Raw genomic sequence first — 12,207 nt, 5'->3', positions numbered from 1 at the left:
ACCAGGCAGGAAAACAGGAAGAGCCCTGGTGTGGTCGGGGAGCAGCGCTGACCCCAAAGGGCTGCATTTCCCCTGCCGATCGTCCTGCTCTGCCCTCCCCCGGGGCTGGCTCTGCCTGGCGCTGGCCGGACGTGCCGGGGCTCCTCACTGAGCAAAGCCCTTGCCAAAGTTGAGGGGCAAGTGCCGAGCCCGGCTGGCCTGGGAGGAAGCGACAGCAGCGCGGGCCGAGCGGGCGGGATGGGGTCCGAGCAGCGGCGGGAAGTTGCAAACTTGGCAGCCAAGAAGTTGAACTAAAGTGAAGCAGCTCCAAAAGGCCGTGGTCTTGGCGTGGGGGCGGGAGGAAGGGGAGCTCCGTGACTGCGGCCGGGGCTGGTTGGGAGCGGAGCGGCCGGGGCTGCCCCCGGGGCTCGCGGGGGCCAACGGGGAACGGACAAACGGACCAACGGACCAACGGCCCCTGCGCTTCGGCAGCAGCAGCGACTGTAGCGACGCGCTCTCGCTCTGACTCTTGTTCGGGCTCTCCTTGCTCGAGCTCTTCGTCCTCCTCTCCCTCTCCCGGTGTCCCGCTGTCCCAGTGTCCCTGTGCCGGTGTCCCTGTGCCGGTGTCCCATTGCCAGTGTCCCTGTGCCAGTGTCCCACTCCCGCTGTCCCTGTCCCGTTCCCGGTCCCCCCTCCCCTTGCCGGCCCGGGCCATGGCCCCGGCCGTTCCCCTGTGCCGGGCGGGGCCGCCCCGTCCCCGGCCCTGGGCGGCCCGGCGCGGTCTCGCCCTCGCCCGGCTCCCGGCGCGCCGGCTGTGGCGCTGCTGGGCGCTCCTGTGGGGCTGGCTGTGGGACGGGCTCGGCCTCGCCGCCCCTTGGCTCCGCCTGGCTCGAGCCCGGCGCCTGCCGGGGCCGGCGGGGGCCGCGGGCGCCGCGGCCGCTGCCGCCTCCTCGGCGGCTTCCCCGGCCAGAGCTCCGCCGCTCGCCAGCCCGGCCGCCGGCAGCGAGCCGCCGCTGCCCGCTGCGGCTGGGGAAGCCCGGCCCGGGCCGCTTGAGGGGCGCTCGGGGGCCGTGCCGGGCCCCGGCCCCAACGCTGACGGCCACGTCTCGCCCGCACCGAAGGCCAAGGAGCCGCTGCACGAGCGCTACCGGCTGCATTCGCTGCTGGGCAGCGGCGGCTTCGGCCGCGTCTACGCGGGGACCTGCCTGGCGGACGGAGCCCCGGTGAGTGCAGCAGGAGGAGGAGGAGGAGGAGGAGGAGGAGGGCGGGACGGGCGGCGAGCTCAACCCGCCCTTCCCCTCGGCTTGCAGGTGGCCATCAAAGCCGTGTCCCGGGATGGCATCCGGCGCTGGGGCGAGCTGGTGAGCGAGCGGGGCCAGCGGCAGAAAGCGGGGCGGGACGGGCGGGGACGAGCCGAGGCCCGGCAGGGTGGAAGCCGCCGGGACACCTGGAGGGAGAGTGGGCGTGGGCTCGGTGGGGGACGGGGAGCATCCAGGGCTGGCCGAGGGGGAGCAGGCAGACAGGCACGGCATCAGCCCCACTGACGACCCCGTGGTCCCCCCGCAGCCCGACGGCACCCGGGCCCCCCTGGAGATCGTGCTGCTGGACAAGGTGTCCAATGGCTTCCCTGGGGTCATCCAGCTGCTGGAGTGGTTCGAGCTCCCCAACGGGTTCCTGTTGGTGATGGAGCATCCGGAGCCGTCTCAGGACCTCTCTCGCTTACTGAGGGCGTGGGGGTTCCTGCCGGAGGAGATGGCGTGGGGGCTGTTCCGCCAGGTGCTGCAGGCCGTGCGGCACTGCACCAGCTGCGGCGTCCTGCACCGGGACATCAAGCCCCAGAACATCCTCCTCCACCTGGCCAGCGGCGAGGCCAAGCTCCTCGACTTTGGATGTGGCACCTTCCTTAAGGACACGGTCTACACCCAGTTTGCAGGTGAGCCCACAGCCGGGGGATGCTCCTGGTGCCGGGCATCGCATGGCCATGCCCGGGTGTGGCAGTGGAGATTGCCCCTTTGGCCGAGGGGGAACAGGATTAGTTCTTCAGCCAAGTTGCTTTTGGATGGGGCTGGGGGTTACTGTGAGACAGGCCCCGGCCTTGGCGACAGCCTGTGCCACCCACCCTGTCCCGGGCTGGGTCTGGGGCAGGGGGGAGCCAGCCTGACCAAAACCCCCGTGAGGGTAGCAGAGAAGGGGGTCAGAACTGTGCACCAGATGGCTTGGTGTGCAGGCGAGGAAGGGCTTGGGCTGCTCCGCTCGCCTTGTTTGCCTTGGCTTATGATGAATTGTTGGGGGCAGTGCAGTGGGGCGGGGAGAAGGCACGGCTTTTCCCCACCACTGGGTGGGTTTTTCCCTTGCATGAAATGGTTGGGCCTTGCCAGGGCTTCCGCTGCCCTCTTGGACACCAGCGGCTTCTTCTCCAACCCAGAGTTTGTAACCAAGAGTCAGGGGCCGGCGAGAAGGCAGTGGGTCACAGCGTGTGCCACTGGGGCAGGCCCCACATTGCCAGGGCTGCTGGGGTGAGGCTCTGGGAGCAGGCAGCATCCACCTGCTGAACTGCGTCTGTATTCCGTAGGAACACTGTCATACAGCCCGCCAGAGTGGATCTACCTCAAGCGCTACCACGGCGAGGAGGCGACCATCTGGTCCCTGGGCATCCTGCTCTACCAGATGGTCTGCGGGAAGCACCCTTTCCGCAAAGGCCCCAACACCATCTGGGACCAGCTCCCGTTCCCAGCACGGGTCTCTCCAGGTGGATACCAATCTTTGTGGCACGGGGGGAATAACGGTGTTGGGAGAGGGCAGCGGGCTCACGAGGACGCCGCTCTTGAAGCTGTTTGTGTCCCATGGGTGGCTGGAGGAGGTGGCCTGTGTCCTGCCATCCTGCTCTCCTCCAAAAGGGAGAATCGATGGAGAAGTTTGGGCACAGCTCTCAGCACAGCCAGCACAGCCTGGGCACGTGGACAGTGGGACAGAGGGGACAGGATCCTTCTCCAACTGACCGGCCATTTTCCCCCCAGGCTGCCAGCACCTTGTCAGGTGGTGTTTGTCCATCCGCCCCTCGGACAGGCCAGCACTGGAAGACCTGTTGTGCCATCCTTGGGTGCAGGACATTCCCCGGCCCTAGAAGACGGGAGAGATCCACGTGCTCCCTTTGATCCAGGGGCCTGGCAGGTAACACCTCCACACATCTCTTGGCAATAAGAACCAAAGGAAACCAGACTTTTTTGTCAGCCTGTAGCACTGGGGGGGGTCATCCCACGGGAACACGCCCCTCTTTGTGCTGGAGCTGGGCTGCAGACCCGGTCTCCCAAGTGCTGGTGGCCACCATCCAACCTGGTTTTGCTCGTCCCGCTTCACAGACAGCTGGGCCCTCGGCAGAACGCTGACAGCCTGGTCTGGCCCCCAGGGAAGGAGAAGGGGCCTCTGCAGAAGCTGTGCCGGGTGGGCCTGCTGCTGGAGACATCGAGGACGATGTCAGGGATGACAAGCTCTCAGTTGACCTGGACGCCGGCGAGCTGAAGAGGATGGCCTTTGATTCTGGCCCCTTCCTCCAAGCCGTGCTCCACACGCCGTTTGCAGATGAGTCCACACCCAGGGGGTGCTCCCGGACACGGGCATTGCTCAGCCTGGCTGGGCACCGAAGGTTCCCCCTTTGCTGATGGGGAACCTGAGGAATTCTTCAGCCGGCTGCCAAGCTGCTTCTTGGCAGGAGGGCGGGCGGGTGCTCTGGGCTGGGTGTGAAATGGGAGCCCGGCTCTGCCCCCAGCCTCTGCCACTGCCCCTTTGCTGGGCGGGGCTGGGGCAGGGACAGCCAGCCTGCCAAAAACAAACCCCCGTGGGGGGAGCAAAGGCGGGGCTGCAGAACACCAGCTGCTTTGGGCTGCAGGCCAGGAAAGGCTTGGGCTGCCTTGGCTTAGGAGCCTTTCTTTGGGCCAGTGCAGCAGGGCAGGGAGAAGGCCTGGGTTTTCCTCAGCTGGAGGAGGGGGGGTTTTCCTTTGGCCTGCAGGGCTTGGGCCTTCCTCAGAACCCTGACAGAAGGTTAACATTTTACCTTTTTTTCTTGTTTCCACTTTTGGTTTGTAATCTCTGTTCATGAATTTGTTGTTTGTTTTCCAGGGAAGAGTTGGAGCTGGTGCCCAGTCCGGGTTGGGAAGGGCTGGGACCATCCCTGGAGAGGATCTGACATCCCCTCTGAGAAGGCTGAGGACATCCTTTGGGACACGCTCTTCTTGCGGCAGCAGATCTTGGGAGGTAGATGCTCATCTTGCCCATCTTGTCAGCAGGAGTGGGATAATGGCTTTGGGGAGATGGCAGCAGGCACATGAACATCCCGCTCTTGCAGCTGCTGAGGAGGTTGATCTCCTGGGCTTGGCTGGAGGAGGTGGCACCTGTGTTGAGTAATTGCTGAAATCCAATCGATCTGGGATGACCCCAAATGACAGTTTAGTTTTCAGCTTGCTCGAGCTGTATCTCAGCAGCTTTTGGGTATCATTTTTGGCCCCCAGACAGGACACCTCTGCCTGATCTCCCGCGGATCCGAGGGATCTCTGGATCTTCACGCCAGCACCAGGACTTTGCTGCAGAAGAGCACAGATCCCCAGCCCAGTCAGGGACACAGGTAAGATCCCAGTGGATAACAAGGCATTCTTTTGGGGAATCCTGCCCATGTCAAACGTATGGATCTTTCAGTGCACTGGGGGTTCTTTGGTATTTTGGGAATCCTGCTCATCTGAGACCTGTGGATCTTCCAGCCCTTTGGGTGGGTTCTTTGGAATTCTGGAATTTGGTCTTTGGCTTTGTTTTATCAATCACTATTGTTCTGTACTTGTAAATTCTCCCAGGGAGAATTTAATGGAGTGTTGGAATCAATGGGTGGCTGTTCTGGAACACTGAATTAGAATCCATTGTTGCAGTTGATGCTGTTTGAGAAGGGGAACAGAAGTGGAGGGAGGTTATGTCTGGTGCTGTGTTTTTCCCTTTGCAGAACGTGTGAAAGGGCAGAAAGATTGTGGTGTGAATGCAGCGCCCTCAGAGCCCTTGGTGTGAGCCCGGAAAGGAAAATCCAGCTGAGGGACAAGATCAGTCTAATTTGGGGACATTGTTGGAGGTTGGAGTTGCAGTTCTGGAAGAAATCCCTGAGGAAATGGTGCCCCAGGGAGAGGAAGAGGATGAGAGCGTGGGCAGCCTGCTTCAAACATCCCCCCAGGAGACTTGGGATCAGTCCCTGTGCATCCTGTAAGAAAGATGGACACTGGAAATGGGATTGTCCGCAACTGAAACTTCAGAACCCTCCGAACCCTCTCGTGGCATCACTGAAGACGACTGAGGGGGCACCAGAGGATTCTTCCCCATCAGAACATCTGGTTCCAGCCAAGCTAAGCACAATTGTTTGTGGCTGTGGGAACTTGTTCCTCTGTGTTAAATGCAGGGAAATGAAACTCAAGGGACAATTCTAGAACAATTGTCTGGTGTGCCAGGGAATTGGGAAACTGGGCCATTTTTAATGCTGTGGCTTTGAAATTGGGAAAACAGTGGTTGGCTCCCCAGTTTTTGTATTTCCCCAATTCCCCAAAGCCTCTGCTTGGGAGAGATCTCTTGGCAAAATGAAATGCCACAATCCAATTGAAAAATGGTCCAATATAGGTTATTATTGCAGAGCCTAATTCTGTGGAAGTTTCTAGTTTTGCATGAGAGTCTCCCAAAGCAGAAGTAATCCATCTGCCACCATCACTTGGGGATGCAGTGGTTCCAACAGGATGGGCTGGAGAGGTGCCTCCATGATCCAAGAGAGCAGAACCCGTGAGAATTCCAGAGAAACCTGGAGTGGGGTTGGTGAGGCCAAAGCAATGTCCTTTGCAAATAGAAAGTTGTAAGGGATTCTCACCCTTTGTAGAACAATTGATGAAATTTTGCTTGTGAAAAGAAGGTGAATCTAAATGGAATGCTCCAGTTTTGCCAGTCAAGCAGGCAAATGGAAGGCTATGCCAGTTAGTCCAAGACCTTAGAGCTGTAAAGAACAGAGTAGAAGATATACAAGCAGTCATAGTGAATCCTTACACTTTGCTAACTCCCCTAAATGAGGGTTTAATATGTTTCACAGCATTAGGTTTGAAAACTGCCTTTTTGTGTCTCCCTTTGAGTTGGGAAAGTCAAGAGCTTTTTGCTTTCCAATGGGAAAATGCAAAGCCGGGGAGGAAAACCCATCTGACTTTGGTGGTCCTCTTGCAGGGGTTTAAAAATAGGCCCCAATATTTGGAACTCAATTGGCAAAGGGACTGGAGGAATGGAGAAGTCCAAACCCACCCTCTTGGAGCCTTATTGCAGTGTGGGGATGATCTTTTGATGCCACTGATGCTGAGCAGCAACGTTGGGGTCAGACTGTGGCCCTGTGGAATTTCCTTGGGCTGAGTGGATATGGGGTATCCCAAACACAAAGTGCAAGTAGTCCAGAGCCCAGGAGCCTCCGTGGGCTTTGGAATTCTCCAAGGACAAGGGAGGCTGGGCCAGGAAGGAAAGAAGCAACCTGTCAACTGCCCCAGCCCCAGCAAAGGAAGCCCAGAGCGGGATTGCTTCCAGACTAGAGGAGAAGTGTATTGGGGCAGAGCTGACTTAGGAGACAGCCCCTTGGAAAGTCCTGGTTGGGAATTGTTTCCCAGGGGGGGCAGCTTTGTCCGGCATGGAAAACAATTCTCTGGATGCACAGAACTCCCCACCACCAGGTCAGAGATCCTGACAGAGATCCTTCTCCCAGTAGAAGAAAATGAGTCTAGTGCTAAGGATTGTCAACTCCTTGAAACCTTAGAGCAAACTTTGCTCCAGGAGGCTGGGCAGTTCCCCCAAGTGGGCAAATAATAGTCCCTGAGCCAATCTCCTGTGACCTGGTGGATGGGGAACATGAGGGGATTCCTTGGAGTGAAGCAAATTATTGAAACATTTGCCCAAGTGGGTTCTTGGTCCAAAACTGACCCCAGTTGTACAAGCAGTGAGTCAGCAGTGTGGTGTGTGGAAGAGAAATAATCCAAACCCTGCCACTGGAGTGGGAACAGGTGATGGAAAATGCAGAAATGCTGCAGGTGAATGTTGGCAGATGGATGTGACTGAATTGCCCAGACAAGGGGGGTGTAAAGATCTCCTGGTCTTGGGGGATACCTTCTCTGGGTGGCCAGAGGCTGTTCCTTGTTGCACTAAGCAGGTTGGGAAAGAGACTGCAGTCCTGTTCAGTGCAATCCTCCCTGTATTTGGGATGCCTTTGGGAATGTCATCAGACAGAGGTTCCCACTTGACTGCAGAAACAAAATGCTTCACTCTTGTTTTGCTCTTCTGACAACAGTTCAAACACTGTTGACGTGGGAGGAAAATTTACATGTCTTTTTAGTGCCAAAGGTGATCCAAGTGTTGCCTACAAGTGTCTGTATTAAGTAAGCAAGACTCTGTAAGGAATCTGGAAACTGTGTGTGTAATGTAAAGCCCTGTGTGGCTGTCACTGAAGTGCTGAGGCTGAACAACAGCCCCTGAGCCAAAGCTGAGCTCTAGATGAACCTTCCAACCTAATGGGCTGTGTCTCCATGTATCTGCTCCTGAGCTAAAACTGGGTCTGTTTGTTGGTACAAATGTGGTGGGATGGGACTCCACCTGTGTATCTGCTCCTGAACCAAACAGGTGTGCTTCTTAGGAAGATCTGTTAGTCTGGGCTCATCAGTGAATCCTGTTTGTATCTGTTCCTTAACAAAAGATGTCTGATTGTGAGCAAAATCTGATCTTTCTGTATCTGGAGAGTGGTGGAGGCCATGGCAGTCGATGTCTGGCCTTGTTTGGCAGTGGCTGGTGCAGGGGGAGCCTTGGTTTGGGAGAAGTAGAACATTGCTCCCAGGATTCTGCTCTGGCCAAATAAGGAACAACAGAATCTTAGAGAAGTCCTGGAGAATTGGATCAGGGCTGGAACTCAAGCAAACAGGATGTGAGCTGAGCTCTGGGGACCCAGAGAAGATCAAACCAAACATGACGGTCTCTGTGGGGAAAAGCAGTGATGCTGAGAACCGAGGTCAAGAAGCAGACACCTGAGCTTTGGGGGGCACCAGATGCCAAAAAACCCACCAGAGACCCCCAGAGAAGACCCCAAATGACCAAATAGGGACTTGCAATAGGGGTGTGACTGTGTAAAGCACAGTAATGGACATGTGTTCAGTAAGGGGGAATATCCAATGCCTCTGGAATCAGTGTGTGTAATCCCAAGCCCTGCCTGTGTCCCTGAGCAGGCTGGATTAGAAGAACTCTCCTGCAGGCGTCCAGCACGCTGCCCTAAAGAATGCCTGCTTCTTAACACCTCCCAGCTGGGGTTAAGGACTTGCTTTCTGCTGCTTTTGGGCACCATTTCTGGCCCCAGATGGGACCCTCTGCCTGATCTCCCGTGGATCCGAGGGATCTCTGGATCTTCACGCCGGCCCCAGGACTTTCCTGGAGAAGACCACAGATCCCTGGACTGGTCTGGGATGGGGGAAGATCCCATTGGATAATAAGGCATTCTTTTGGGGAATCCTGTCCCTCTAAGACATGTGGATCTTCCAGCTCTTTGGGTGGGTTATTTGGTGTTCCCCCATTTGGTCTCTGGCTTTGTTTTCTCCACTGATCCTTGTTTTGTGTTTGTATTTGTTTCTGCACTGTAACATTTGTCCAAGTGGGTTCTTGGTCCAAAACTGACCCCAGCTGTACAAGCAGTGAGTCAGCAGTGTGGTGTGTGGAAGAGAAATAATCCAAACCCTGCCACTGGAGTGGGAACAGGTGATGGAAAATGTAGAAATGCTGCAGGTGAATGTTGGCAGATGGATGTGACTGAATTGCCCAGAAAAGGGGGGTGTAAAGATCTCCTGGTCTTGGGGGATACCTTCTCTGGGTGGCCAGAGGCTGTTCCTTGTCACACCAACTGGGCTGGGGAAGTGAGTGGAATACTGTTGAATCCAAGAATCCCTGGATTCGAGGTACATTTGGGAATGTCATCAGACAGAGGAGCTCACTTGATTGTAGAAGTGGTACAGCAAGTCAAATCAGGGATGCATTATTGCAGAATTCCAAAGGCCAGAGCCCCTTGGGTAATTGAGAGGTTGTCTGAGAAGAAACCAAATGCTTAAGTCTGCTTTGGCTCTCCTGACAATAGTTAATTGGGTCTTGACTTGGGAGCAAAATTTACATCTCCTTTTAGTCTCAAACGTGACCCAAGTGTTGCCTCCAAGGGATTGCTGGGTGTGCACTCCTTTACCTGAAAAGACAAGGAAGCCATTCACCATTTCTGCCTTCCCTGTTCTGGCAGAAATGATTCCTGGTCACTGGGTGAGCACTTGTGTTCCCCAAAAAGTAGACCAGCAGTCAGTGTGCAAGTACCCCCCACCACCTCTGACAATCCTGCCTGTGTCCAAAGCTGTAACCCCCACTAAAGGAACAGGACAAGTGGATTGTGTTAATGAGAGTGGCCCGTTTGTGGGAAATCACCCCCAATGTCCTCAAACCCTTCCTGCTGGGGAAATGACTGATCCTTGGCCGGTCCCCAAAGGAACGGGGTGGGATTGGTGTGTGGAAATAACACCTGGGAAGGGTTGCCCCAAAGCTGGAAGGGCATTTGTATTTCAGCTTGCATCAGGATTCAGTGCTGTAGCTGTTCTAATGCCTTGAGCTGTAAAATGAAATAAAGCTCCTAAGACACTCTATCCCTTCAGGAGCTTAGTCTGAAAAAAGGGGGATTTGATGTGGGATATAGAAGACTGCTCCCAACATTTCTCTATGGCCAATCTTGGAGAGGTCCTGGAGAACTGGATCAGGGATGTAACTAAGCAAACAGGATGGAAGCTGAGCTCTGTGGGCCCAGAGAAGATCAAACCCAAACGTTCCAGTCTTTGTGGTGAAAGGTAATGACACTGTGTCTGCTCAGAACCGAGGTCAAGAAGTGGACACCTCAACTTTGGGGGGCACCAGATACCAAAAAACCCACCAGAGAGCCCTGAAGGAGACCCCAAAGGACCAACTAAGGACTTGCAATAGGGGGGGTGATTGTGTAAAGCAAAGTAACATCTATGTCTTAAGTAAGGGAGAATATCTAATGAATCTGGAAACTGTGTGTGTCATGTAAAGCCCTGTGTGGCTGTCACTGAAGTGCTGAGGCTGAACAACAGGCCCTGAGCCAAAGCTGAGCTCTAGATGAACCTTCCAACCTAACAGTCTGTTTATCCCTGTATTTGCTCCTTAGCTAAAACTGTGTATGTTTGTTGGTCAAAGATGTAGTGTGGAAAGACTCCCCGTGTACCTGCCCCTGAACAAAATAAATGTGCTTATTAGTGAGATCTGTGAGTCTCAGCTCATTAGTGAATGATATTTGTATGTGTTCCTTAATCAAATCTTATGTCTGATTGTGAGCAAAATGTGATCTTTATCTTCCTGTCTTTAGAGAGTGGTCAAGGCCCTGGCAGTGGATGTGTGGCCTTGTTTGGCAGCAGATGGGGCAGGTTGACTGCCTGGGTTTTCCCCTTAAGCCCTGGCCAGGCTGTGGGTGGAACCCAGGAGGAGAAGGGAGCCAGATGGTTTTGCACACTCGTAGCTCTGTGAGCTTGTTTCTGCAAGGCCAGAAAAGCTGGACCCCCTCCCAGCAGAGATGGAGCCCTCCCCTACGAGTGGACGCCCTGGGTGGGATTTCCCGGGCCCGGGAGGGGTTCTCCAACCCTTGGCTGCGACCGGGGCTCCCCCGCTGCCGGGCGGGCCTGGCTGAGGGGAACAGATGAGGGCAACTGGGCAGGGAGCTTTTCTACTCACTCCAGGCACTCTTGGTAGGAACGATGAGGTGCGTTACTGAGCTCAGCCTTTTGTCATTCTTTGCTGCTCTGCACTGCAGGAAAATTACACACTTGTTCTCCAAAGTTGGTGTCGGTGTCTCTTGTGCTGACCCTCGTCGCAGGCAAAAGAGTTCCCTGGGGCCCTGCAGTGTCACAACGGTCCCCTAATTCCATGGGACAACATTCCTAATTCACCCCTGAGAACTTCTCCAAGGCTGCTGGGCTGGCACAGCCTGGACACACCTGACTGACAGTCCAGCACTTTATACGAGAAAAGCCCCAGCTTTTAAGGGCAGGGTCTTGTGACGTGTCCCATCAGACCCCCAGGGATGGACAGGGACTCCCCCAGTGTGGATCCAACCCCCCTGAGCTCCAGGGAATCCCTCCAAGCCTCATGTGATGGGGGACACAAAGGGACCCCTCGACCTTCTGTCCCACCTCCCTCTTCCCCACTCTCCCTCCTCTTTCCCAACGTCCCCCCAGTTTCCAGACCCCCTCCGTGCTCAGCCAGGGGCTCCCAACCCCTCCCACTTAGGCTGGGGGTCGCAACCCCCCTCACACTCAGTTTTGGGGATCCCACCCCTTTTCCCTTCTCTCCCACCCCTTTCTGATCATCCCGTCAAACCACAGCTTCCCCGTGCTCTGCTCTGGGGGTCCCACCCCCTCAACCGCTCAGCTGAAGGGGTCTCACCCCCTTTTCCCACCTTTTCTCCCCTTTCCCCTCCCTTTTCCCTGTCATCCCCTGTTGCCGGGGGGAGTGGAAGGCTTAGACAAAGTTCATTAAAGAAGTCCTGCCCTTGAGTCCCGAGGTGCAGAAAGGACTCCCTGGCTTTCTAAACTCCTGCTCAGAGAGGAGCCTGGGGGCGGCTGGATCCAATCTCAGCCCTGGATTATGCCAAGGGTTGGAATTTAAGGAATTACAGAGCTGTGATTGAACCACTTTTGTCCTGCAGGTTTTAATGATGGAAAATCAGATATATTGATATAAAATGAACTCATCATTATCACAGATGAACAGACAAAAAATTTTAATCAGAATTATTTACTACACAATATAAACACTAAAACTACCAGTAGTACAGGATAAGTACAATATAATTGAAGGAATTATACTAAAACTGGCAAAAAATAAATGATTATTAAGTAGACATGTGATGTAACTCCCCCAGACCAAGGCTCCTGGGGAGATCTCTTTTGCTCACCCTCGAGGACTGACCTTGAGGGGGGTTCCCCAGCCAAGGGGGGAATCTCCAACCATACACCCCAAGAGGGGTTATGTTGGAAGAACCTGCCCCTGGGAAAGGGGACTGGAACTTTATAGTATAAAGTGATGGACTGACAGCCCTTGGACTCCAGGGGTTGCCTCACCATCAGGATGTTAATTCAGGGTTGAACCCAGACTGGTTCCAACATC

The 12,207-nt window shown here is 55.5% G+C and overlaps 1 protein-coding gene across 1 annotated transcript; it reads left to right on the top strand.

Moving 5' to 3' along the window:
- Positions 1-446: 446 nt before the first annotated feature.
- LOC113999369 (serine/threonine-protein kinase pim-1-like) lies at positions 447-10,307 on the top strand. Its single transcript, XM_027742769.2, has 8 exons — positions 447-1,202; positions 1,290-1,340; positions 1,546-1,912; positions 2,552-2,728; positions 2,997-3,150; positions 3,339-4,230; positions 4,485-4,597; positions 4,964-10,307. Exons 1-5 carry the CDS (start codon positions 693-695, stop codon positions 3,101-3,103), a joined length of 1,212 nt encoding a protein of 403 aa, XP_027598570.2. The 5' UTR covers positions 447-692; the 3' UTR covers positions 3,104-3,150; positions 3,339-4,230; positions 4,485-4,597; positions 4,964-10,307.
- Positions 10,308-12,207: the final 1,900 nt, after the last annotated feature.

This window comes from Pipra filicauda, unplaced genomic scaffold (assembly GCF_003945595.2).
Source record: "Pipra filicauda isolate LSUMZ 115617 unplaced genomic scaffold, ASM394559v2 scaffold879_size60776_pilon, whole genome shotgun sequence".
Taxonomy (NCBI): Eukaryota; Metazoa; Chordata; class Aves; order Passeriformes; family Pipridae; genus Pipra; species Pipra filicauda.
Note: the sequence above shows the minus strand (reverse complement) of the source record. Positions and strands in the feature narration are given on the sequence as shown.

Excerpts from the sequence above, each read along its gene's own strand:
- LOC113999369 (XM_027742769.2), top strand. The coding sequence starts at position 693 with ATGGCCCCGGCCGTTCCCCTGTGCCGGGCGGGGCCGCCCCGTCCCCGG. Across the intron at positions 1,341-1,545 it reads TCCGGCGCTGGGGCGAGCTG|CCCGACGGCACCCGGGCCCC; the intron begins GTGAGCGAGCGG and ends GTCCCCCCGCAG. Across the intron at positions 1,913-2,551 it reads GGTCTACACCCAGTTTGCAG|GAACACTGTCATACAGCCCG; the intron begins GTGAGCCCACAG and ends TGTATTCCGTAG.